The following is a 27,148-nucleotide window of genomic DNA, read 5'->3' on the forward strand; positions in this document are numbered from 1 at the left end:
GGGCAGCTTTTTCTTAACATTCCCTACATAAGTAGAATCATTTTGTGGGTCAGTGAGAACTCGACAGCATTGCACAAATAGCTTTAACATAAAACTGTGTTAATAGTTACTTTCTCTTATCCTCTGAATTGTTTCATTTTCTATGGTCTGATGTTCATGAGCTTTTGTTTTGAATTATGACAGCTATCTCCAAGTAAGACAAAATAAATTTATTTCTTTAAATGGCTGAATTTCTAAGATGTATTCTGAACACCTAATGTAGAGCTCTGTGACTCTGTTCTGACTAAAGCTGTCAATAACATGATGATGCATTCAATCATTAGTATGCTCAGTCTGAACTGTTGGCCCGCTACACTGTCTGCTCTTGGATGGTTGTGCTGTTTAGAGACCAAATTCCACCTGGATTTCTGATTTCATTAGATAGTGCAGCTTATTTGTTTCTGTGCTAGATAACATATATTTTTTTTGCATCTGATAATTTTTAGCATGGATATTAAGTGTAAAACCTAATACATCTTTTCTCTCAATCTGTACAGCTACCCTTGGATGTCCTGTTAATGTATCTAATATTAAACCATCTCTTGAAGAGGCCTCACTAGATGCAGAACTTTGTGGTAAAACTCTTTCTGAGAAGAAATGATCAGACAAAACTGGAAACAACTTCTTAAATGGTTATTTAGTGTGCATTCAAGCAAGTTACTGAGATGTCAAAAGCCACTTATGTCTGCATCTCCAATTCATAGTGCACTTAAAAGATCTTTATACATGGTTAACTAGTGTGCACAGTAATTAGGTCCAGCGTCTTTTCTCATTTTCTAAAACATAGTATACTTACCAGTTTGATGACCATCACAGCTTTTAATGGAAAAGCTGCACATAAACCTTTTCTGTGTCTTCAAATATCTACTGTAAACATGTACAAAAAGAAGATGGTATGTATTACAGTGGCTCTGTTGTTGTCACTATAATGAAAGCATTGTCTGTTATCATCATAAACTTCTATTTTCAGGAGTTTATAATCTCCCTGTGAATTTCTTCTGTGTGCTAAAACAGAACACGCATCTTGACTTGTTTTCAATTTAACTACATTTCCAAAGAGATCTCTTTTCTTTGGTTTGGAGATAAGCAGATATTTCTGCATTTTAATTATATCATATTATATATGCTGCAATAATTAGGCATGGTGGAGTGAGTTCATGTATCAGCACTTTTGATTACTCTTTTTTTTTCTCTGTGTTTACATCAGACCCATAACATTCAAATCTACCTTCTCTTTTATTGTTTAATACACATGCTTTTATACAGATACCTGTATATCATCCAGCAGATAAAACTGTCTTTTATATGTTTTAATCAAAACATATGTTTTATCAAAACTGTCTTTTATATGTTTTTATCAAAACCTTCTTTTGCTTACTAAAAAAGACAGTTTTATTTTCCTTGCCATGTTTTTCTAGAAAAAAGTGATACTAAAAAGCAGGTTTTGTAGAATGAGAAATGGTTACAGCTGGTCTGCTACTAAATTTATGCTAAAAATTGTAACTATTCCATCTATGCTTTATTGTCATCCTTTTAGCACAGAGAGAGACTGTGGACTACCAGAACTCAGTGCATACTATTCCAAAATACTCAGGATTTGTCATGGCCTGGGAATTTTCATACCTCCCTCCTTCCAATCTGCTGGTTGACAGCAACTCTCAAGAAAAAAAAAAAAAAACACAAAATAAAAAAAAAAAGCCCAAAAATATCCCACACAAACCAACCAAAAAAACACCAACATAAAAACCAAACCAAACAACAAAAAAGGAAAAATAGCTAAACATTTTATGAGATGTAAGAAGCATTTCTAAATTGGTGGGAAATGGAGTTATGGTGTTATTTAGAATAATTATCTAATCTAAGTGATTTATGTAATTTTTTTTCTGTGGCATGAAAAATTATTGGGTTATGAGTACCCCGAATGTATGAAAATATAGACCACTTCTTTAACTTCAAGTGGCTGAGTAGTAAGAATGGACTTAATAACTACAAGTTAGGTAATTCCTTTCATGTTTAAGCTGCAGAAGACAGTTTATGAATAAAATGTTTAAGTAGGGCTCTTACTTGTGTCCAGAGCCAGTGCAAGTTGCACTAGTTACATTCAGTACTTACTAGTTACATTCACTTTGTCACAGGTCTTTTTTCAGTGTTTACCGTATATGAAATGGCTTCAGCAGATGATTTCTAACAGTGCTGATTAAATACCAAAAATATGAAGGGTTTCACAGCTATATCTTTCAAGCATTTCATTTTCCGGAGTGTAATTGTGTTACTTAGAATATTGTTCTTGCATACAACTGAATGTACCCTTGTTTACCGTTTAAAAAGAAAACCCAAAAATTTAAGTATATGTATCATTCCAGTCAACCAAAGCTGTGGCATAACTTTTTTTACGTGCTTCTAAATAAAATCAAGGTCACTAGCAACTTCTCTCTATTGTATTTTCTTTTAAAAGCACTATGAAGTATAGTGAGTAGCTGACAAAGTCATCTCAGTGGAAAACAATTTACATTTAAGCCTATACTTTACAAATAAGCCAGAATTACTGTTGGTGGTAAGGATGTGGCATAAAAGAAATGACAGTATCCTTTTATACTGAAACCACTCCTCAAAAAGATAAGTGGTAGTCACACATTCCACAGTGCTTTGTTGTGTTCCAGAATGGTAACGTCAAATCCAGGACCACTGTGAGTCCTCGTCTACTTGCTTTTGAGACTGACAATAGGACACAATGAGAAGTGCACAGATTTGAACCAATTTTTAATTCAGCTTTTTAACGCAATAGCATTCTCTCTCACATTCAACTTTTTTGAACTATACATCCTATTCCAACCAGATTTGTCAGAGGTCAAAGAATATGTTTACAGAAGATCAGTGGTCAAAATATGACTGTGACTCCCAAAATATTATCACCTTGCAATGTAGTTTAATTATTTAGCTTAGCATTTCTTCAAAAATGAAGCATCATTAGAAAACAGACCAAACCACAAAAATGTGTATGAAAACTCCTAAAATTAATTTAAATCCTGTTTTATGTTTCCTTATTATAATCAATAAATTTCAGTTATATAATTATCCAAGCATACAGAGGCTGTTAAGGGAAAGCAGTTTTGTAGAAATCCATATAAACAAGGCTAGGGAGGTATGCATACAAGAAATAATTATACATATTATCATATAATAATATTTTAAAAACAATGATCATACATGGAACAACAGCATCAAAACCAGTTCAAAGGATAACAGTAGAAGACATGTAACAACGATTTTTAAAAGCCATTTCAGTGCAATAGACAAGTGGCAGAATGTAGGGATTTAGCACTATTTTATGTCATCTAACACAGAGAGAAGCTTTGTTCCTTTATTTTTCCTGCATTTTTTCTTAAGCAATTTACAGCAACTGTATTTTTGACAATCCCATAAGTAACTTGCTAAAGAAAAAAATCGCAAAAACTTTTGCAGAAAGTCAATTCTGCAAGAAGCAGTGTAAGAAAAGAAGTGTTTTTTCCAGTAGTAGTTCATATTTCTTTTCTTTCTAAATAATGGTTTTCATTTTGCTTGCTTTTGTGAGGATAAATTTCATTGTTTTAAATGCTAATTTTTTAATTTCCTCACTTAGCCTTAAAAACAACCATCTTGTGCTCTGAAATACAGAAACTGGTGTAACACCAAAGCAGTCCAGAGTGTATTACTATGAAAAACAGATGTTGAATTAAAAAATAGGCTAAATATTTTATCTATAAAAAAGAGAATGCGTGACTGTGTGAATGGCATCAAATATGGGCCTAGGAGGAGGAGAATGCACTAAATACAGAGAACATCCACATCATAAAAGGTCAAAGCTACTGTAGAAAATACCTTACAGTGAGCTTAAATTCTGCATTAATACAAAACCCGTTCTAAAGTGGACTTGCTTTAAAAAAAATTGATTGAACAGTTGTCACTGTGCCACACAATGTATGAACATTATACATATAGAAATAGACTTCTAATCCAGAGTTCTGAAAATTAGAATTTACAGATCTCCATCCTGTTCAGTCAAAGACGTAAGTCACTGACAAGAGAAAACAGGGTAATTGGGTGACATGCATTTTGCAACACATCCAGAATACTTCTAATATAATGGCAGTATGTTTGCTTCTAACAAAACTTGTTCGGTCTGAGTGTGCCTGTCTTAGCAGATCTCCTATTTCATCTCTCCAGAAAAAGGAATAACTGCTCCTTTACTTAATAAGATTATTATTTGTTGTATACTAATATAAGTACTAAAAATTAGTGAATCTTTTAAAATCTGAGTATAAGTCCATTCAGACTTCCTGTCTTATTTGTTTTCAGACTCTTGATAGCTTTTTCATTTCTCTTTTGAGTGATGGCTGGGAATATATTTAGACTTAAATTATTATATTTAAAACTTCCATAAATTATTTTAAAAGGCTACTCTGGAAAGCATTTTGAACTCTTACTAATTTAAACTAAGTCTGTAAACATTTTTAAAGAGCACTTGCACAGCACATGTAGAGGTACAAAAACTGAAAAGTAGAAGGCAAAATAAAGGAGAAAACCAAGAGAATTCAAAAGATGGAAATTACATTGGATTTGAAATAGAATGGAATGAAAAAAGCAAAAAACGTCCTTTGTTGCAGCGTGGCAGGGTGGTAGAAATGCTGCAGCCTTCTTTGAAACATGTCCTTCAGAAGCCACTCAGAGTAAGGCTGCGAGAACAGCCATTTCAAGTCCATACATACACACATGCCACAAATAGCTCAGCAGAGGAAAGACAGGAAGGGTCTTTGCATGATATATTCCAGCAAGGGTTTATTGCATCCAGCAAGCCAGAGGGACCAGAGACAAAAGACGAAACCATGTGGTCTGCACGACTTAAGTATGTGGTCAGTGACCAATGACCTGAGGGCGCAGGGCGGGCAAAGGGCAGCATAAAGGGCAGGAACCTGTAGGGGGGTGAGGGAGGAATAATTGGGGTGGGCAGTGTCAACTGGCCAGTGGGGGAGGCAATCTGATGTAGATTGGCAGTAGTGCTGCAGAGCATCATGGGTTAGGTGCTCTCTATCAGCTTAGGTGGGAAAAACTCTATGATATAGTCTTGCAAAGCAAGGCCCTGGGGATTTCCCTGAGGGGGAGGAGTCAGAGGATTCCACAATCCTTCATAATGGGCTTTAAATTTGGTCAGCCCTGAAGTGGTCAGGCAGTTAAACTATATGATCACTGTAGGTCCCTTCCAACTGTTCTATTCTAGTCTAGTCTAGTCTAGTCTAGTCTATTCTTCCTGTTACTAATTGCCATACATTTTAAACTCAACATAGGCTATGCATTTAATCTGAAAGCAACAATGGTAAACAAGGACCATAGGAGCACACAGTAACTCAGGATGGAAACGGCTTCAGGAAGACTGTGGTCCAATGTCTTGCTCAAATGAGGGTCATCTGTGGGACCAAACAATGTACTTAATCCAGTTTGCACTTGAGAGCCTTGAAGGATGGAGACTGCCCCAACTCCATGAGCAACCAGGTCCATAGACATGTCTTCATCACTTCTCTTGCTCCTTAACAATGTAGTTTGATTTTGATAAACTTACATTCAATTAACAGCCTACAGCAACATTGGCAAATATTTTCTGTTGCCTCTCCCTATATATGTGCACACTAAGTGCATATTTTGCTAAAGACTGGTCCAAAATTTCACTTCCCTTTCCCAGTAACTTTTAGATCTCAAGGTGTAGGACAGAGTGTGTCTTTTCACGTTGAATAGTTCTGTTTATAGCTTTGAGATGCTCTGAATCAGAGCTGGTACTAACTGAAGATCTTCAAAATGCACAAAGCTCTAACCCCACCACTTTTTTCATATTCTTTCCTGTGTTTGTGTCCATCAGACAAAATTCACCGTGCTTAAATAGCTGTTATTCCAGCTGAAATCAGCTTAATTAAGCAAAAAAGTCAATTTGGCCCAATAAGCAAATCAAGAGATGCTTTTCACACTTATCAAACTTATTCTTTTTAATTATTATATAAAAAATTAAGAGGGTATTTTAATAAATTATGTGCTTTAAAATTTTTGTTTAGGTTTTAAGTAAATTTTCACTGTATTCACTGGTCTCCTAAGTTTTTAACTTAGCCAAATAATCATTTAAGAAATTATTAAACTTTTGAATTTGGATGGCAAAAGTTGCAAGTTATATGGGAATATGTAATATTTCTTTCTTTGTCCCCCCCTGCCCCCCCAATATAACATTCTTCTGCCACATCAGCCATACCCTCCTCAGAGCTGCTTTTCTCTTCCCTGCCCCCTCTCAAATTAGTTTTTATACTGAATGTGGTTCTGGATTTCCAGCAAAAATTGTGTTTTCAAAATAATGGCTACAATCCTTCAAAAGGGAAAGGAAAGTAAGTATTTAATAAAAATGTTCGTCTCATTTGGCTTGGTGATTAAATCCATGTACAGAGAACCAAAGAAACACAATGAGTAAATATTCTATAAATTGCTCTGCTTTCAGCTGTTGAATTTAATAACTTCTCTAATGTTCAAAACACCATAGCAGTTTCCAATGTACAAACATGGAATACAGGAATAGCAAGAAAAAGAAGCCTTTTAATAAAAGGACTCTAGGGATAATAAATCAGGAAGAGCTTGAAGAGGATAATAGAAATTGAGCTGGTTTCTGTGTATTTTACCTTTAATTTTGTGTTTAATTACAAATTGTGTTGTATTGTTATTCTAATTGACTGCCATTGGGAAGTGGGAAGCTACTGATGAGCACGAGCAGTCTAAGATGTTGGTATTTCATGTTCTGGCCACGATGATGCAGAGAAAATGGCTTGTGATGGTCTCTTTCCCTCTGTATTGCACTAGGACTAAAGACTGTTAATCAGATCTTGTGTGGGAAAACAAAGCCCAAGTTTTCTAAAGTATCTTTATTTTCCATGTAAAATCTTGGATGCCTTGATAAACATTGCAAAAAAGCAATGAAATACAGTCGTTTATCTTAAGAAAATCTTAACAGCATGATTACACTGAAAACACAAAATTTTGAAAATTATGGGGATTTAGGAAAGTGTAGGCTCATTTTCAAATATTTGGCTTGGAATCTGAATACTAGCTTTAAGAGAAGTCTTCAGGATCTGCCTTTCTTTTGGTGCCCAGGAATTTAAAAGTTTTGCACCATGTTAATTCTGTCAGTGTGATAAATGTTAATAAATTTTACAGTTAATTAAATCCTAAAATATCCGACTGCTGTCTGCCCTCTTCTCCTCGGAACTCCATGTCAGAGTCTGACTGAAAACTCAGTTGACAGTGAGAGCAGGAAGTTGTTGGGAGGAAGTTTGTTGGAAGAAAGTTGTGATATACTAACTCACAAGATCTTACAGCCTCATTAATACCTCGGGACAACATAGGAAGATGGGATTTCCCACTCAGGCCAGCATTGCTGGTGTCAACATGAACCAAAGGAGTTTGTGGACTGTGAGCAACATGGAGCATCGTAATGCCCCTGAACTACACTCCAGGTTCCGTTTCTTAGACTGCTGCTTGACCAGATACATTCCCCATGTTCTGTGCTAAATTTACTAAGTTAGTTCTTAGAGCGCTTTTGTGATCTTGCAAACCCTATGACTCTTAAGGACTTGCAGAGCCTGTAATTAAAATTCTTTATAAAAACATTGGGTTTTATTTCTCTGTTGTTTGTTCTAGCTGAGAATTCCAAGGAATACAAATTCCAGGAGCATTTGGGTGCACAGTGCTTAGTCTGGATGAATATGGAATGTCAACACACTTCAGTGCAATTCAAGACCAGAGCACCTGCATCTTTCTTGGCAGGACCATTGGGACTAGAGGGAAAACAGAACATGACCTTTGTATGGGGGTCATCCATGCCTTCCCAATCAGACTAAAACTTAAGCTGTGTGTTTAAGAATTAGTCTTTAATGACTCAGTTTCAGAAACAAAACCTAGCTTAAGTTCATCCCTAGGGGTTTAAGAGCTGTGTGGTAGACCTCGTAACTATTACTAAAGCGGAAAAACAGGACTATGACATCAAACTTTTTCTTCCCCTTCCCTTTTATTTTACTTGCAAAAGTCAAGTTAAGCAATCGTTTGCAAAGTTTGCTGCAGCAATAGCATCTTTGCTTGTGCAACAAAATGCAATAGAGAAATTATCTAATTGTTTGTTAGCAAAACCCGTTACTAAAGGTTTGTTATCTAGTCAGCGTTCAAACTTTGTAGGCTGCTTGGAAATACTACAGAAGTGGGCGGTGTTCCCATGATGAGAAAGTCAGCAAGAGATTGAACGGTTGCTTGATCCATTTTTACAGCTGTATACGACAGAGAATGGCACGGGGAACTAAGGCTTATTAAACCAGGCTGAGGACAGGTAGAAGACACCGAGACTCAAGCCGGGGAGGGAGGCGGAGCTCGGAACGGCCTGGATACACTCCAAGGAGCCGCCGCCGCGCTCCGCCCTCAGCCTGGCGCCGGGCGGGCCCGGGGAGCTGGAGCGCCCTGCACGCCGGCCCCGGCAGCTGTTGCTGCACGGGCCCCGCCGCGCTGGGCCGCAGGTAAGAGCGAGCGGGAATTCACCCCATGTCGCGTGGCCTCTAGCCCTGACCTCAGCTCCTGGAGCTGGGTGCGCCCAGGCAAGGGCCGTAGGACGAGAGCCTTCTGGGGTGGGCAGTGGTGCCGCCGGCGGGGAGGCCTAGGGAGCCGCGCGGTGCGGACCGCGCCTCCCACGGGCGGCGCCGCCTCTGCCCGCTCCCGGCGGCAGTGGGGCCCGCGGGCTGGGGGCCGGGTGGGCCGGGGCCGGGGCCGGGCAGCGCCAGGTCGCGTGGTGCGGGCAGCGGCCCTGCGCCCTTGCGGGACTCGGAGCCCGCCCTGCGGCCCCCGACTGCGGCGGGGCTGAGCCGGTACAGGGGGGCAAAGCAGGAGCTGCCCGGAAGCCCTAGGAGAGCAGGATTCTGGTGGTCATTCCCACGGGGAGTTGCCATGCGGGCCCTGCAGCCTGTGCTGAGGCTGCTCCTGTGCGCTCTCCGTGCCACCCGATGGGTGACAGTGTAAGCAGTGGAAAAGCCATTTGTTTGCAGCTATATCTAGTATTAGTGTATGTATGCATTTAGTGTGCATAACCGTCTCCTCAGTTGCAGTTTAAAGCACACTGGCAGCCCCATACTCAGACAAGAGATAAACTTGAATATGACCTTACTCTTGAATCTGACAGTGACAACGTGCACTAGTGCACGGCCTTCTGTGAGTAACTTTATATTTCTTTTGCTTAGTGAAGACAGAGTTTTATCTTAATATTTACTATATGGCCTATGAAGCTCATTGACTACCCTTGTGCACTCAAAGGTACATTAAAGTGTTACTTCAGAGTATTAGACTTGCTAAGCTGCTTTGGTTCATTAGCAGGCATGTTTTTCCAGTTCCATCTCTGTTTTTTGTCCATTTACTGGACAAGTGTCTTTGAGCAGCTGCGGTGCTGTTTTGAGTGGTATGCAGAAAATAGGAAAACAATCTCAAACCTATATTCTCTGTATGTCTTTCTTATATGCTGGTTTATATATATTTTGCCTAGCATAAATGTATTCTTTATTACAAAGAGAATAAGAAATTATGAACACTAACAAATGCTTCTTATGAACGTGTCTTTGTTACTGTATCTCTGGAGTGGGCCAGGATATCACACATGGGTGCTTGCATAGCTGCATGCAGAAATGAATCTATGTCAGAAAGCTGCTCCTCCCACTACCCTCCTGCTGTTGGTATATTTTGAACCATATTCTGGCTAACAGGGAATTCCGGCTTGCTTCAGTTGTCTCTTTTCCCCCTTGTGGAAGAGCATTTGTTAGGATAATGAAGATAGAGGAGCATGATTCTCACAGTAGCTTTGAAGCAGAGAGAAATGAGGCAGTGGCAGTGCAGTCACTGAACTTAAGCTCTTGTGTAAGAGTACTGACATTACAGTGTAGCTTTCTGTACAGTCTCTTTTTTTGATCAGCCTTATGCTGTTGGCTTGGCCACCAGCAATGTATAATCATATGCAAATGTGGTATGGTATTGCAAAGTCAGATGAGTCAGAAATGAGCATTCCGGGAGGAAGATTTCTGTTCGCACTAGTTTTAAGTTTAATAGAAATTTCCTGTGACTTCATGTACTGTTGGGCTTCTATTAATTGTTACTCTGTACTTGCATTACACTTGTTTTAAAGCAGCATTTAAGTAAGGGAAGGAGCATTTGAGAAGCAGGCGAACAACAAAACTTTAAAGCCTTTACAAACATTACTCTAGTGAGCTTGAGAAAGTGACCTTTATCAATGTGGATGGTATAAGTGAACATGAAACCGATGCCTTAAGTTTTAGGTTTCATATTTTCCAGATTCTGTACTGCATTAGTATATAACTCTGAACTTCACATAAGGTGTTAGCAAGTTCTCTTCACAGTTTAGTTAGACAAAGCAATCCTTTTCCAGCCCGAGAACCAAGGACACCGTTGCAGCTTCAGGCTCAAAAAGTATTTACAACAGCGAATTGAGGAGAGCAAACTGGGAGTATGGTACTTCATAACCTGAAGCTGTAATTGCACAATTAACCCCAATATGTAAATGGACCAAAACTTATGAAAGTGTGAAACCTCGTGACCAGTTGTTCATCTTGGGTGTAGCCGTGGCTGCGCTCTTGTACTACCCAAGGTATATCCTTTGAAGGCCTTTTCAATAAATACCTACTTTATTCCTTTAGCACTAGTGTCTGTTCTAGGTAGCCTCTCAAGGCATCAAAACCTTTCCACCAAATATCTAAGTATCTGCTGCAGATTGTAGCAAGGTAAGACAAAGAACAAGTGACTTAAAGTGCTTCCATTAAAAAACTTGAAAAAACTAAATTGTATTGATTGAACATATTTTTTATAATATTTGTGAGTAGGTCTATTTTAAAAGTTTTTTTTCCTTGAATAGCTGTTCCTAGTCAAAGGCTGGATATTGCACAGTTTAGGCTGATCATTTCAAGATAATGTCACCAGAGCTGCACTGACTTGTAAATATAGAATACTACCCAACCTGAATTTCTTTTCTAACACAAAAACAGTGGGGACCCATAGTCCCATTAGAACTTTGGTTTTTTAAAAAAATGAAATCAGTATTTATTTGGTGAAAACTGGAATCCTTTAAGCACTCTCCTTCTGTTTGTTTGTTTGTTTCTGTCCCTTATTTTTAAAAGGCAGTTTAGTTTTTTGTTGACATCTCAGGTTGTTTAGTGACTTCCCAAGTGGGCTAACCTGAAAATAAGAAAAACTTTGAAAATTCAACTTAGATTTTCGTTGATGAAAAGATGGAAAATCAAAAATACAGAGAAGTAAAAATTAAATTATAAGGGAAACATTTTTTTACTTACTAATCCAATAAAGAATAAAAATTATTTGTGTTACAATATGCACCAGCTACTTTGCATATATCTCACTGTTTCATTTTTTGATGAGTCAGCACAGTAAACAACCACCTTTATGCTGGCTAGGAGCATCATTTTACTGACCAAGTGAAGGGGAAGTGTTTGTCTGTGATTCAATCCAACACGGAAGTCTCACTGTCCATGTGGAAGGCTCTAAATATTTTAGAGAAGTTATTGTCTGTTAAATACTTCCATCTGGTATTGCTTGGCAGAGAGATGTTAAATGGCCTTCTTTGCCACCATTTTATTTCACTTCTCCTGCTTGCTAAGTCTGCTCATACAAAATTAATTAGTCTGGTCAGACTCTTTACATTCCATGTGTCTCTTTTCTTCGTAAATTGTATGCTCTGTCATGCTGATCTGGTCTGAGGTAGTCACTGGTGTTGCTAGCTGTAGTTTCTCAGTAGTGCACTTACGATGGTCTTCAATGTTAAAAGGTAGTTTTCTGGATCATAATAGTTTTCTGATTAAAACTGTCAACAATAACAAGAATTTCAAAACTGGTTCCTGCTACTTGGAGTAGGAGCATATTAGTAGAAAGATGTAATCATCTTTTCAAAAAGAACACTTTGTAAATGCTAGTTTTATATAAGCCATGTGATATTTATTGCCTGGTATACTGGGTAGCTGAATGGCTTAATTTTTTACCTGTTGACAAGAACACCCCCAATATACACGCACACTTTGCTAGTTGTTTTGTAGCTGTTCTTTTACATTGCATTCTGAAGTAACTGCACTGGCTTTATTAATTCAGTAATATGAATTCATGTTTTCTTAAGGTCTGTAGGATTATAGTGTATGTCTTATGCATCATTTTGTTTTGAGGGAGTAAATCTGTGCTACACTTAGTTGTTACTCCATCTGAATGTTGTCTTATGTGGTGCAACAATTTCATATTGCCCCCATTCTCTTTATCTTGGAGGAGTATGGAATTTCTTGTAAGGAGCAGCAAACCTTTTTTTTTCCCTTCAGACTGCAAGGGGAATTATGTAGACCTTTTCTTTTACTCTTCACAAGGAGACAATTGAAATAATTAAAGGCGTCCTGGCTTCACACATGCTGGGCTATTTCACTTACTCCTGATAAAAATTCTAACAGATAAAAATTTTGTCTTTTAAGTGCATTGTATATATCAAGAGAAGGGAAAGTGTCAAAACTGGCTTGATATCTCTGTTCAGGATGCTTGATTCTTTTACAGTTGGTATCACCACTGCCATCTCCATTCTGCTTTTTCTTGTTGCAATTACTATCATTTTATCAATGTGACATATTTTACTGATTCTTAAATAAAAGTGTTGCCTGCGGCTTGGCATCTAGGAGGAAGAATCAGTCCTGAAGAAGAAAACATTCACATTCCAGAAATTTAATGCTTATCTAAAAGGGGAAAAAAAAAAAGCCATGTTGTAAAATCAATTCAGATTCTAGCTGAGGAGATTACGTAACGGTAGAAATGCCAAATTACAGAGAACCAGTTATTTTGTTAAGAGTAACTTACAGTAGTTCCAAAATAATGTGGACTTTCAACAAAGCATAAGAGTATCAAGGAAAACTGCTCTTCATCTTTCTTCTTTTCAAATACTGGGTAATTAAAGTTTGTGTTTTGTAAATCACATTTCTTTCCTCAGAAAGAGAGTAAGTAATGCATGTAACAGAAGAAATAACACTTTATCAGAGAAAAAAACAAACAAGATTTTGAGTGCAGGGAAAGCGGCTCCGAGGAAAGAGCCGGGTGTCCGACACCCCAGGCCTTTTAAAGTCTCTCTCATGTCCTGATTGGGGCGCTCAGGATCCGCGCTGTGACAGGTCTATTTCTCCGTTGCTGATTGACTTATAAGCTGGTGCAGTCTTGGCCAATCATTTTGGAATTCTCGACTCCCCTTGGTTGGTCTCTCTTCCAATCTTGATTTAAGTTGTGGTTGTGTTCTGTGATGTAATACTCCTGAAAATTTCTCTGCCCCTCCACAAAGATTGGCACCCCAGCTCCTCCCCGGTGTGGAACCTTTATACGCGAGCAACAGTACTGGGTTTTAATATAACTAATCACAATTTGTTACTTGTATTAACAACATTTAAATCATATTAACAACATTTAACTTTGTAACAACATTTTACCACTGTTAACTACATTCCGCAAAGGTTTAAGTCTTATTTTTGTTCATAACACATGGCAAGAAGTCATTTCAACAAGAAATGATTTACAGTGCATATATTGTGATATCAGGCCCTAGTGTGTCATGCATGTCTGTTTTTCATTTGTCCCATGTTATGAGAAGGATATGAATGGTATCTGCCAACTTTGTGGAAGATTCAATAACCAAAAATACTTTTATTTGCAAAATGTGGAAATTTTGATGGTTTTACACTGGATAAACTATCTCAAGGATATTAATACATTCTTTGAGGTAATACAGTTATTTTTAATAGTTAATCTAGTATTTAACTTCATTATTTCTCTGCTCTGTGTTTTAGACAATTTTCTCAGTATTTATCTGGATTGGGTCTGGTTACTTTATATGCAGAGCTTGCTTTAAATATACAGAAAATTGGTAAAATCTTGTAAAATGTTATTGAATTATATTCTGAAGACCATTTTGGTAGGTATTGGTCAAATTAATTATCTTGGTAACTACTACTTTCAGTTGCTTTGCATATGTTTTTAATATGTGGACCAGCAGCAAAGGATATGCCATCTTGTTCTTAGTCTCCTTGCTTAGATTCAATAATAATTATCTTTCATTATAAATTGTCTTGAATTGGCATCACTCTGTTGTCATTCTGTTTGAGAGGCAAGAAGACAAGCCAGCAGTGATCTGAAGAAGTAATCTTTTTAAACTGAAGTACTGTTTTTTCCAGTGTTATAACTGATGCTGGGAATTACTGATGAGCTTATACTTGTAAACTGCAGTGAATATAACAGAAGTTGTCAAATGCTTTATAACCATAGAAATGTCCTAAAGATACTGTCAAAAAGTATTAAATACCTGTTTATAGGTGATGGTACAGACACTCACTGTGAATCTCAAATTATTTTCTTTTTTTTTTTTTTTTGTAGGAGTCTACTAAATAATGTCTTTATGTCTTTTCTGTTTTTTTCCCCAGATAAGGATACAAATCATTCTGAAGCCATATGGCAGTTTGAATATCTGGCATTAAAAGTCTTGGGAAAGAAGGGCTGAACACATACATGCTGAGTTTTGGTCCTTTGCTTGTGGAGCTGGCCAGTCATTCCTGTCACCAGCTAGCAGTGCCTAGCTCAGTCCCTTCAGTTCTTGATGTTTGTGGCACCAGCTCCTGATGCTGCTGTTGCTTTCAAATGTCTGACAGATTTCTTGGTTTTAATACTGTTCTTTACACTGCAGCACAAAATAGGAGTTCTGCACTTTCAAAACCTAAAGTACTTAGGCTGGACCTTGCTGTCTTGAAGACTTTCTGCTCTGATTTTCCTTTGTACTGGTTTACAGTGAGGGTAATTATTGTGCAGTGAACTGCCGACTCCTTCCCTTCTGCATGGTTACTTTTCCAAGTTGATTGCTCATAGTTACCAGAGCACACACCCATGTTTCAAACAAAAATAAATTAATTTTAAAAGTTGTTTTCTGAGAAGAGCAGTCTTTGTGTTACTTTAAGACTTGAAATGCCAAAAGTGCGTGAAGATATCTCTTCCTTGTACCTCTTCTTTAGGGCGTATAGTGCTGTGGCAAGTGATTTGTTTGTTCCGGGCTTGTTTGTTTTGTTGCTTTTGTTGTTTATATGTGACTAGGTAATATGATTCATTTCCAACCTTGCAGTACATCCATTTTATTTATACATTTTCTAGCATCATTTCAGTTTCTTTTAATAGAACTAATTGAGTCTTTCTGGAAGGTGACAGGAAAGATTTCCAAACTGCAGGGTAAAACTGGAATTAGGAGCAAGAACAGATACTTAGGTTTTTTGCCTAAAATCACAGGGTAGCTCAAACTTTTAATGCAGAATTTCTGTGTGCTGTGCCTCCAGTAATCATGGTTCTTGGTGGTGCATAACTTCAACCTCAGAAATTGTCATTAATATCTTTGTCTCACCAGCTGAAGCCTCATCAAATTTACTGTTTCACTGCTTGATATGGTGTTAAAGTATGAAACAGCTGCTTCTGCTAGTCTAAAACTGGTAATTGACTGCATAAATACATATTGAATTCAATTAAATGTAATGGGAAGCATTATTGAGTTGTGTGGACTTTCTGCAGTGAAAAATTTTGGTGTCTGGTTTGCTTCAGTATTTCAATTCTTTATTTAACTGTTTTACCTGTATTGATTGATTCACAGGATTGTTAGGGTTGGAAGGGATTTCTGGAGATCATTTAGTCCAACCCCAGAATGCTTAAAAGCTCACTGGATGAAGTATATCTGCAAAAGTTACGGTACATAAAATTAGTAATGAAGAATCCTAAGTATACCACAACTAAGAATGAAAAGAGACCATTTACAACTAAAGGAGCATTAAAAATAGTCTCTCCATACTAGAAGTCTTTTAATGGCAAATAAAATTCTCTTTAGCAGAACTGTGGCCATTTTGTTTACTGCTAGTTTATTAGCATACGGAGCAGCAGGTTGATTGGGGACTGAGCAGGGAAGGAGAGTTAGGAACATGAGAGCTCAAATAGTTTAAATCCAGAGTTAAACCAAGATTCTTCTGGTCTGGGTAGATGCAAAGGAGAAATACCAACCAGATATCTCCAAGAGGTAAAAAATCACACAAAGCTTACTAGTGAATTATAGAAGATGAGGAACTTGGTCCAATTATTTAGTACAACATGAAACTCCACAGCGCAGACATAGCCCACTGAACATAGAAAACCTTTAAACCCATTTGACATTATCTTCTGTGAAAAGAAAGGTAGAAGAAGAAAGGGACAAAGACAGGAAATACGTAGAAAAATAGACATAGCTACCAACTCCAGGGTTCCAGTGATGCAAAGCTCCAAGATGAAGGTAGGGTTAAAGAACAACATGCTTGCCTCATTGTCAGCCTTCTTAAAAACCCTTCCTCCCATGTGGGTCTTTCAGTTGCTCGGCCATTTAGGGGCTGGGTTAGGCAACACTGGGGGGCAGCCTCTATTGTGCCATGAGTGATAGACACTGTGCAGCTGGGGCAGGGCACCACCTCACCAGAGCAAGGCCTCACGAACCCCCTACCACACATTCCAAGCCCCCAAGATGTCTCAGAACAGATTTCCAGTCTCTGGCAGAACATTATTTGAACTGCTCCTTCCTAGTCACTTCACAGAAACAAGGTAATCTTATATTTTGCATAAGGCTAGTGTTTTCTTCTGCCAAGTGATAATTGCATACCTCTCTTATTTAAAATAAATTAATGAAGATTGGTCTTGGTGGGATTTTGGGAGGTGTCTAATTGCAGAAGATGGAATAAAGTATTTCCTTGTTTGTTGCATCATTGCTACTTGGCCTGTTCGAAGCCTCAAAATGGCAGCAAGTAGCAGCTTCAAAAGTTTGCAAACTCCTGGAAGTGTGTTTTAATTTAGCCTTATTTGTGAAATATTATTGAGCTTTTGAATGTAGTTTATGATCACATATAATTTCAGTATTCTTTCAGCTTAACACTTGGATGCTAACTTTCCTTCCTTTGTTGCCTTTAAACATGATGTAGTTAATGCTGATTTTTTTTTTGGTGAAGTATATTGACTACAGAGCCAGTAGCTACACTAGCTGACCTTTAGGGCAAAGGTGAATCTGACAATGAAGAAAGCATCGGTTTGCAGGAAATAAAGAAAGCAGGTCACAAATGTGACCTGTTTTATGAAGTAGTTGTGTCAATGAAAAAACAGATGACACTGAAAATAGAAATGAAAAGGAGGCTTTCCAGTGTTCTGGCATCTGCTGCTGTATACTTGCTGTGATGGTGACCATATCTTTCCATGTTAGAGATGGTAATAGCTTGCAGTGAGCACTTTTGTTTGTAAAGGTACCAAATAATGTATTTGAAATAGTTGGAAGGGTAAAATAGTATGTTTCCTAGAGAAATAGAAAAAAAAAACAAATAAATATTGCTTATTCTTAAGATGCTTATAAGAATGTAATGCTATGTTCATTAAACACAGTATACTTTGTTAGAAAAACATTAGAATCCTATTAGAATAAAATAGTGTGTGTTTGGTTAATTGTGAATAAGATGATAGGTGAATTTTCTTAGGGAGTGGGGGAGGATTACTGATGACTTAATCAGGCAGGTGTGGAACAGCTAGGATGCCATTCTTTGAATTTAAAGCAAGCTGTGTGCACATCTGGAAGATGGAAGCATTACAGTGCACTCAGATCAGGACTGGTCCATGGTCATATCTAAAGGAGCTCATACTTTTTAGGCATGTTTTTTGAAAGCTTTGTTTAATAATATTGTCAGTAGACAAATCACAAAGTAAAGATGGGAGAAGGTGCTGTGGATCTGCTAGTGGATGTAGATGCTCCAAGAGGTGAGGGACTACAAAGAACCAAATGCATCAAAAGGCTGAAAAAATGATCCAGAAAGATGTTCCATTTTTGTGTATGATAGTATTCAAGTATGTTTTTAGCTATTTAGAATTATCAGTATCTTTATGGGTATCTTTTATTAAAAAAACCCACCCAAGATAATTTTGAAAGACAGATGTTGGTGATAGGTCTGCTATGTGACACCATGCAGAGCTAAGATCTGGCTGAATAGGGAAGAACTGGTTATGACTTCTGGGTGATACAAAATACCTTTTCTATAGTCCTCTCTCAGCACCTTGTGTTGCATTTTCTGATCAAGCTCTGTTTTACTTTTAGGAGCAAAGCTGTGTGTTTAAAATGGAAGTTGATGTGAATGGAGAGTCCAGAACTGCCCTCTCCACCCTCTCTGTGCCTCTTGCAGAGGTGAGTTCTGCAGCCAGGATGGAAGCAGAAAAGCCACGCTGTTCCAGCACCCCCTGCTCACCACTGAGGCGGACAGTTGCAGGATATCAGATCCTTCACATGGATTCTAACTACCTGGTTGGCTTCACAACTGGAGAGGAGCTGCTAAAATTAGCCCATAAGTGTATTGGAAGTGAAGAGAGTAAAGGAGAATCTGGTCCTAACTTGGGCTCCAAACATCTTGATTCAGGACTTTCACGTTCCTCACGTTTGTACAAAACTAGAAGTAGGTACTACCAGCCATATGAGATCCCAGCAGTAAATGGAAGGAGGAGGAGACGGATGCCCAGCTCAGGGGATAAATACAATAAAGCTTTACCATATGAACCTTACAAGGCACTTCATGGTCCCCTTCCTCTCTGCCTTTTGAAAGGTAAAAGGGCTCATTCAAAATCCCTAGACTACCTCAATTTAGACAAAATGAGCATTAAGGAACCTGCTGACACAGAAGTGCTACAGTACCAGCTCCAACACCTTACTCTTAGAGGGGATCATATGTTTGCAAGGAATAGCACATGAGCTATCATCTCAAATTTAGAAATGATTTCTGATCTTTTGTCTGTTGCTGCAGAAACCCACTGTTGTACTGTATACATGACTGTCCACATTGTAGGTGGTTTTATCAGCTCAAGTGTTACTAGGAAGTAATTTATTTGAATACAGTCTTGGCAATGCAGTGTTCTACAAATGCTTGGAGAGAGAAATCTTTCCTGATCAAGCAGATTTGACTGCAACTAGTGTATATTTCTTTGGACACATTTTAACAAAAAAAAAAGCTTTTGTTTTTTGGGATTTTTTTTTTCTCTACTGCTTCTGTTTACACAACAGTAATTCAACACTGAAAAATTTGTGATACCTGCTTGGTTGTTGCTAATTTTGGCTTGATATTAGAAACTGCTCTTAAGTACCCAAGGAGGTTTTTTGGGTTTACTTTTTGTTTCTGTAGTAAAATGTATGCGTTTTTCTTACAGCATGGACAGGAAAGTGAGCTTGACTGGATGAATCACTTGCTATTTAAACAATCCAATTCATACATTTTGAGACTGCGCTTGTAGTGGTGATGTGGGTGAGATTCGTTCATAAAAGAAACATTTGCTACTTGAATCCTATTAAATTATTTTTTTAGTTTCTGCATGGAAGTAATTGCTTTGTCCATTTTATATTATGAAACATGTTCAGAATAAATCTTTAAGTTATTTAAAACAAATCTTTCAGGAAGTAAAGTTTTTTTTTTTTGGGGGGGGTTTAGGGTTTTTTTGGTTAGATTTTGTTTTTGCAATGTCTAGGGACAGAAAATGGAATGTCTGTATTGGTATGTTGGTAATGTTTTTGATTTTAACTTGTGATTTTCATTTTGACTGTAGTAGCAGAAGGTGTCACCTTCATAGCTTTGGAAATTTTGTTGACTTGAAGCAGTGAACACGAGCTCTGGAGGGTGGATTTTTTTCTTGACAAGAGTGCAACTGAAATATTTCTTGTCAGCGTTGAAAGGATGATCTTGAATTTTGCAGCAGAATAATGCACTGGGTTACTTTTGTTAATAAATTTTTATCCAAATATGATCTCAAATGCAGATTTGACAGCTGTATCCTTAGATGTGTTTAAAACATTTTGTTTAATTTGTTTTAATTTTACTTCAGTTTAAAAATGAAAAATAGTTTTCATACTGTATTTTTCTTAGGTGCAGTCTTGTACTGAAGCAGTGCATAACTTGATTTTGCCTGATGACCTCTGCAAAAGTTAAAAATAATTTCATATTGCTTTTAAACATAAATTATTTGATCAGTTGTTTCTGATAGAATCAAGATTTTTTTTTTTATTTATCACTCAGAATTACTGGAAAGCACTAGTTAGTGCATGTACTCTGGGAAATGAAGAGTTCTTACACTGTCACTCCACAGTTTAAATGAAGGCAGCCCACTAGTGAGCATTTCGTAGTTTGTCGCCATTGAGGCAGGACGGGAACAGAATTACTCCAATTCAGAAGGCAAGAAATGAACTCATTTATTTCAATTGCACCACTCTTTTATAGGGAACATTGTGCAGACGAGTTTCATTGGTGTTAGAGTAAAAACATCTCACACCATTGGTGTGCTCTGAATGATGCACAGTGGCAGAACATATCTATAAACAATGTGAACAATAGGAGACAGAGAGAATTAGTTACATTCCTTTGAAGCACTTTCCCAGGCCAAAGCACCGTTCGAAACCTCTCTCTTTATCTCTGACTGAACTGAGAATACCCATTGTAGTTTGATTATCTTTTTTAGGTTTATTAGAAAATACAAAAAAACCAATGTGTATTTTTCAAAGTTAACTACAGTGGTGTAAATTTAATGTATTGAATGAAGGTAAGGTGTTCCTATTAATTTTTAGTGTGAAAAACAGAATATGGTCAGATGCCAAAGAAATAGGGGGTTTATTTAAGGAATAAACTCTACTGTTTATTGAAATATCAAATTAAATTGTATTTCTGGCTGAAAAATATAAAAGGTATTATAAACAGCTGTTGTTGTGAATTCATTTGCTGTGTAGGAGAAAAAGAGGACATTTAAAAAAATACAACTTTAGACCAGGGAGCATTTAACAACAACTTGAAAGTTGGGGTCCTAGATTTCTGTGAAATAGATGCTTAGCTTTGTTCCTTTGCTTCGGGAAAAGAGCCATGCATTTTCCTTCTGTGCATCTTTCTGATGTTGTCCACTGCTATAATTGTATGGCTATTCAGAGACTGGTTGATGGCTAACTAGCTGAGTTCAGACATAAAAAAATGTATTGGTATTTTATCTTTGGTGATTTGTTTGTTAATGTGCTCAAACATGGTCATGGCATTTGCTTAATTCACACGCACTTGCAGCCCTCATAACGTGGGAAATACTATTTGCACTACCTGTAATACAGACTAAGCGAGGAGTTGTTAATAGATAACTTACGTTTTTTCTAAGTTTTAATGGTACCAAAGAATCAGAAACAATTTTTCCAACATAATCAATTTTTAGAAGTTCTATAGCGTGGTCTGATCGAAGCTAGTTATTTTCACCTTTAAAGCATTACATGCTAAACAGATACAATTGGAAGAGATCATCCTTAGTGTGAATACAGTCAGCAAAAACTAGAAAAAATGCTTTGCATAAGACTAATTTTATAGTGGATCTACAATAGAGTAGAGAAGTATAAATAAGTTGTTAAGCTATTGTAGGAAAAATGTAGATTAAAACTGAAAAATGTAGATTTATTACAATGCTAATAGCTTTAAAGACAATGTCAAGCTTGGCAACCAATGGTAAAATGCACATATATTTGCATGTTGTTGCAGCTGGCAAGTGCGGGTTTATTGATGATTCTGAGGATGACTTTTTGCATGAATGGTTTGTTGTAATCTCTTAATTGGGGCATCAGTTTCCATAATGTGTGATTACACTGAACACTAAGAGTGTAAGAGTGGCACAAACATCTGCCAGATAGACGGATTCTTAGAAGAACACAATAATGTTTGAATTACTGATTTTTTTTTTTTTCCCTATGTCTCACAGTACATTGTTTTAGCTGGAAGGTAATGCCAGCTTTCCATATCTTTGAAAACCTTCTGACAGGGTATATGGATTTTTTCCCAGTGATTTTGGCAGGGTAATTTTTTTTTGTCTTTATTACATTACAAAAGCACTCGGGGAAGTTCAAAGTACCTTCAGGTCTACAGAATGTGGAAGGCTTCCTTTCCACATTGAAAAGAAATGTCAAGCAAGAGAACATTGCCCTAATATTTGAAAGGAGCAAGGGAACATTACCCTAATATTTTAATACCCAGTCTGTCTTACACTGTTCTTACTCTTAGGCAGTTTGGTGGTAGAGAATGACATTGATGTAAACCTACAGAGGTCGCATTAGAAGAATTGGGGAAAGAAGAATATCACTTGTGGGGGAAAAACCCAGAATCAGTTGTCTTGTGTTGAAAACAAAAGAGAAGGTAAGGAAATTAACTAACCACATTGCATCCATTTTTAGGAGACAAATTTTCTCACCTTGCATATGCCTGGTATCATTTTATCAAGAAATTGGCCTGGAGTAAAAGAGGGGGAGTCTCTCTTTAAGAGAAGGAGGAAAGCCTTGCACAGTGCTTTAATTTCTGTGGAGAGTGGAAGGACAGAAAGAATTCACCATAATATATCAGGGGAAAGCTGGAGAAATAAATGGGACACCTCAGAGGAGCAGTACTACAGTAACAGCAGAAGTGTAGTTCCAGTGTCAGAAAAAGCAAAGGTATGGAAGAAGATGGTGTGCTGGCTTCAAATCTCTCTAGGTAGCAATGGAATGTGTTTCTGCCTGGCTAAGGAGGCTGATGAGATGTCTTAGCAAAATTCTGTGATCAGTCTAGGATGCAGTGAAGGTAAGAAGCAGGAGCTTAAGGCTGTGTGTGTAACACTTTCATACTCATACGCTTAGATGAAATTCAGATGGGAGTGCTGAAGGAATAAAACAGTTATCTTCATTCGAATTGAGCATGGCCTGAATTCATGTTCTGTGGTGTTTTATGATACTGAACAGCCCTACACAGTGTGAATAAGTAGATGGTGCAATTCTGTAGTCTGAGAAGCTCTCTGAAAAAGCAAAACTTCTGTTAAGTTCCTTTATTATTATTTTCAATTAAAAAAAATTAAGAATATTTCAAGCTTTGTTATATAATATGGTGTAAATATTGACTATGATGTCTGGTACGATTATTGTTGCATTCTGTTTTGGCATTTTGCTAGACTCTCCCATGCTGAAGCTCTTCATGGGCTGTTCTTTCTGTAATGAGGCAGAAGTGCAAAAATATGCAAGAACATTGAGAACAGCACTGACAGCCTGAACCCTATGAGAAAATGGAGCAAGCCACGATTTCCTGTAGTGTTTTACATTAGCTGATCTTTCAGGAAGTCAAAAAATGTTCAAAAAATGCATGAGGTACTGGGATGCCTTTAGAAGTCTATTTCAGGCCAGGAATGTTGCAGCATAGAGCTTCATGGTGTGAACTATTGACTGCAAATGGATAAAAGCAGAAGGGGAGAGAGAATGTCATGGTGCACTGGAATATTGAATGGTGGAATACCAACTTTTTAAGCTAAGCGGATGAGAGCAGAAAAAAGAATATATTAAATGCAAATTAATTTGTTTCTGTCTTATCTCAGTTATTTTAGGTTTTTAATGTTAATTGTGGTGAACATCTTCCAATTTTTATGAAGAAAAAATTCATAATTCAAAATAAAAATTCATTGAATTTTTATGAAGAAAAATTGGAGGATATCCAGAATAGCTACAGCTCCAAGTGACTGACTATATGCAAGATTTTTACCTATCCATCTATAACAATACTTCCTATAGAATTTAACTATTTTTATGAGCCTTTCAATATTTAGCCGATATTTTTTTCGGAATTAGTCTTGGTAAAGAGGTAGTTGGAAAAAAAATACTGAAGTAAGAAATACTGATGGGGGTCTCAGTAAAAATGGTAGATAAACCTTCATGTAAATAATGGTCATCCTATTGGTTTAATAACTTTGAAGTAGAACTGCAAACCTGGAGAAAAAAAAGAATCATTCACCACTCCCAGGAGCAGAGGTGGGATACAATGATCTGTAAAGATTGCTCCAATCTGTATCCAGTTTTGCTCCAATTAATCCAATTTTGAGACATGGCCATGTTTCAGAGATGATGAAGTGCTTCACAGATATTTAACATTTCAGAGAGGCTTTTAGGAGTTCCCAGTTCTAGAAACACAGAGTCATTTAGGTCCAAGATCATTGAGTCCAATCATTAATCCACTGCCAAGTCCACACTAAACCATGTCCCTGAGTGCCACATCTACAGGTCTTTAAATAGCTCCAGGGATGGTTAATGCCACCATAGCCCTGGGCAGCCTGTTCAGTGCTTGACAACCCTTAACATGAAGAAATTTCCCCTGATATCCAAACTAAACCTCCCCTGGTGCAACTTGAGCCTATTTCCTATTGTCCTGTTGCTTGTTCTTTAGGAGAAGAGCCTGATCCCCACCTGGCTACGCCCTCCTCTCTGGTCATTGCAGACAGCAACAAGATCCTCCCTAAGCCTCCTTTTCTCCAGGCCAAGCCCCCCACAGCCCCTCAGCTGCTCCTCATCAACTCCATTCACTTCTCTGGACCCACTCCAGCACCTCAATGTCTTTCTTCTTGTGGAAGGCCCAGAATTGAACACTGGATTTGAGGTGGAGCTGTTTTTGAATATTTGAATGTTTTTATCTGCCTTCCATTTTCAGTAGGCCAGTGATGCATTTGAAATAACTTCTTCTGTCTTCTTAGATCTAGGTTCTAAGAAATGTGGAGGGAAAAAATACCTTTTTTATTCTTACATACTCTTGTCATATAATACATGCTTTATATGATTAACTGCAGAGTCATCCAAAATTTTAATCAGTATTGAAATCGCTACTGCAGTAATTGGTAACTTCTCTATCTGGCCTCAAAAAGAGGTATATTTTTAAATGCATATAAATGCTGGCATTTTCCCTTCTTATATGATTTAGGCTTCCAGTTAATGGGAAGATTGCCACTGGTTTTAACATTAGAGGATCTGGATTTCAGAAAAATAAAGCTGTGACACTTTTTTGCTGTAAAACCTCCAATCAGCTGCCTGCATTCCTATTTCCTGTGGAGTTATTGTTGATTAATTTAGAACTTCAGCCAGACAGTAGGACCTTTTCAGAATGAAAAGATTGCCTCAGGTAGCCAATTCAGGGAAAGAATCTTAACTTGTTTTGTCTGCCTGAAAAATATTATCAGTTGAGTCTTGCTTACATCAGGAGAAATAATTTTGGGGACACTATTTTTTGTATTTATTTGACATTGAGCTGAAGGGAGAAGGCAGAAACCTTATGACAGCAGCTAATGCTTAATACTAATTCATATAAATATTGCCAGAAAAAAAAGGCAATAGTATATGTGTCAATCAGAGGAGACATGACCATGGCTTTGTTCAGTAATTGGAATCATCCAAGGTATCCTTTAAAGAGAACTTAGAAAAACAAACTTATAACAATAGGTATTAGGCAGTATTCTACTCACACATGAAAGGTTTTCTCATATCTTTGATCCAGAAGTTCATTTAATCCTCATGTGGTGTGAAAAGGTAGTAATCCTGACTGATAAACTGCCAGAAGTTTAAATTTCTTGCAGAGGGAGGGTTAGTAAGGCTGCTTGCTGTGGCAATTTCTACACAGCAAGTAATCATTCTGATTAAAGCTCCCTTTTAGACTATTTTCTCTGATTGGAAGACTAAATCTGTCTTTAATCATCCAGATAAGATGATGTCATCAGGATGCTATAAACTGGCTGAAGGATTAAATGCCCTCTATCAAAATGCAAACCTAATTCTGAAGTTGGAAAAGGCTGCCTTTTTTAATTCTTTGATCAGCATTAGTTAATATGAACCATAACTACACGCTATAGCTGAATAAAAAGATATTTATTAGAATGTGTGTTATATATAGTGAGAAAAATTTTATTTATTTAGCAGACAGCTGCTTTCTCAAAGAATTTCTCTTGGCCAATTGGAAGAAGCTTTTCTGTACTTTGTTCCATCTGAAAACTTACCTCTGGATGAATTACTGGTATACCTCTGTAGTAACATTTACATTATAGTTAGATTTATAATTGTTAGAGGAATGAGGAAGTCAGATAACTCACAGAATTTATCCACAGAAATCCTACCCGTGTTTTAATTATGTAGAAATGAGGAAATCCAAAATGCAAGAAACCTCCAAGGAAAGCATTTCATTAAACCATATCTGGTCATTAGAAGATTTTGGGTAGCTATTACAGGGCTGATGTCAAGAATTTAAAAGCCTGCTTAATGCACAGGACAAGGCAGACAGTATTGATGGACTGCTTAGTTGGAAACAGGACTATAAGATGGTTGGAAAATTCACTTTTCTATGGAAACAAAAGATGGTAGTGAAAAGTTCTCTAAATACATCAAAAGCAGGAAGTCATTTAGGGAACAAGTGAGGAGATGACAGGAGGAAAAAATGTCAAAGTGATGCTTGAGTGATGAAACTAACCGACTTGGTAAATTCCTTGTTTCATTTTTATTGCTGAAAATGTCGGGGAAAGTCTCGTGCACACAATAAATTATTTGTACCAGAAAAACTGTGTGAAATCTCAGCCTGAGGATACTGGATTTTTTTTTTTTCCCTTAAACATTGAATTAATCAGTTGGTGTCAAAAACAGATTATTAAGGGAGTTGTCATATTTTCAGACAGGGGCAAAGTCCCTTCTGAAAAAAATGTGTTCCAACCATGCATGTATTACTGTGCTTGGAGCAGGGGTACATCAGGCTGCCCATTAAAACTGAGGTGATTCCAGGCTTGGTTGGCTTGCAGTGTCTCTTTCACCTCTTGGTTAGGAATGTATTTAAGAATAATACAGATGGAGCAACAGCTGGTGAAGCACATCTGGGCAGTGCAGAAATACCCATCTGCAGCCACCACCCTTGTAGGATATGTCTGTGCATATTATCCACATAGTTTATTTTGAATTCTTGTTTTCCCCTTGCCCCAGTGGTCCCAATTAGTGCCATTTTTCTCTACATCACAAAGCTAACTTCATCTCAAATTCAGTGTTTAAAAGTTATGTAACCAACTCTCCAACAGGGTTTCAGAACTAAGTAGTAACATTAGAAAGTACAAAAATCATTACTCAGAAACATAAATGCATTCCTTGCTTGAGTAT

At 37.4% G+C, this 27,148-nt stretch overlaps 2 protein-coding genes across 8 annotated transcripts in view; both read left to right on the forward strand.

The window, feature by feature from the left end:
* The window catches only part of PPIP5K2 (diphosphoinositol pentakisphosphate kinase 2), a 46,927-nt gene extending 44,462 nt beyond the window's left edge, over positions 1-2,465 (forward strand). For all 4 annotated transcript variants that reach the window (XM_053968764.1, XM_053968763.1, XM_053968762.1 and 1 more), the window contains one exon: positions 537-2,465. In XM_053968764.1, the coding sequence (XP_053824739.1) occupies positions 537-640 (104 nt within the window). In that variant the 3' untranslated portion in view covers positions 641-2,465. The remainder of the gene's footprint in view (positions 1-536) is intronic.
* Positions 2,466-8,099: 5,634 nt separating this feature from the next.
* Positions 8,100-19,616, forward strand: MACIR (macrophage immunometabolism regulator). Of its 4 annotated transcripts, none has more exons than XM_053968770.1 (3): positions 8,100-8,603; positions 9,180-9,288; positions 18,284-19,616. In XM_053968770.1, the coding sequence occupies exons 2-3, from the start codon at positions 9,235-9,237 to the stop codon at positions 18,926-18,928; spliced, it is 699 nt and encodes a 232-aa protein (XP_053824745.1). In that variant the 5' UTR covers positions 8,100-8,603; positions 9,180-9,234; the 3' UTR covers positions 18,929-19,616. The 4 variants fall into 4 exon arrangements, with proteins under 4 accessions (XP_053824745.1, XP_053824747.1, XP_053824743.1 ...); XM_053968768.1 differs by lacking the exon at positions 8,100-8,603 and adding an exon at positions 8,834-9,095; XM_053968772.1 differs by lacking the exon at positions 9,180-9,288.
* The last annotated feature ends 7,532 nt before the right edge of the window (positions 19,617-27,148 follow it).

This window comes from Vidua chalybeata, chromosome Z (genome assembly GCF_026979565.1).
Source record: "Vidua chalybeata isolate OUT-0048 chromosome Z, bVidCha1 merged haplotype, whole genome shotgun sequence".
Classification (NCBI taxonomy): Eukaryota; Metazoa; Chordata; class Aves; order Passeriformes; family Viduidae; genus Vidua; species Vidua chalybeata.

What these genes read in the sequence shown, in the direction of transcription:
- MACIR (XM_053968768.1), top strand. Translation starts at nt 9,028, where the DNA reads ATGCGGGCCCTGCAGCCTGTGCTGAGGCTGCTCCTGTGCGCTCTCCGT. An exon ending in GCCACCCGATGGGTGACAGT is followed by an intron (nt 9,096 to 9,179) that starts GTAAGCAGTGGA and finishes CCGTCTCCTCAG; the next exon opens with TTGCAGTTTAAAGCACACTG. An exon ending in GCACTAGTGCACGGCCTTCT is followed by an intron (nt 9,289 to 18,283) that starts GTGAGTAACTTT and finishes TTTTACTTTTAG; the next exon opens with GAGCAAAGCTGTGTGTTTAA.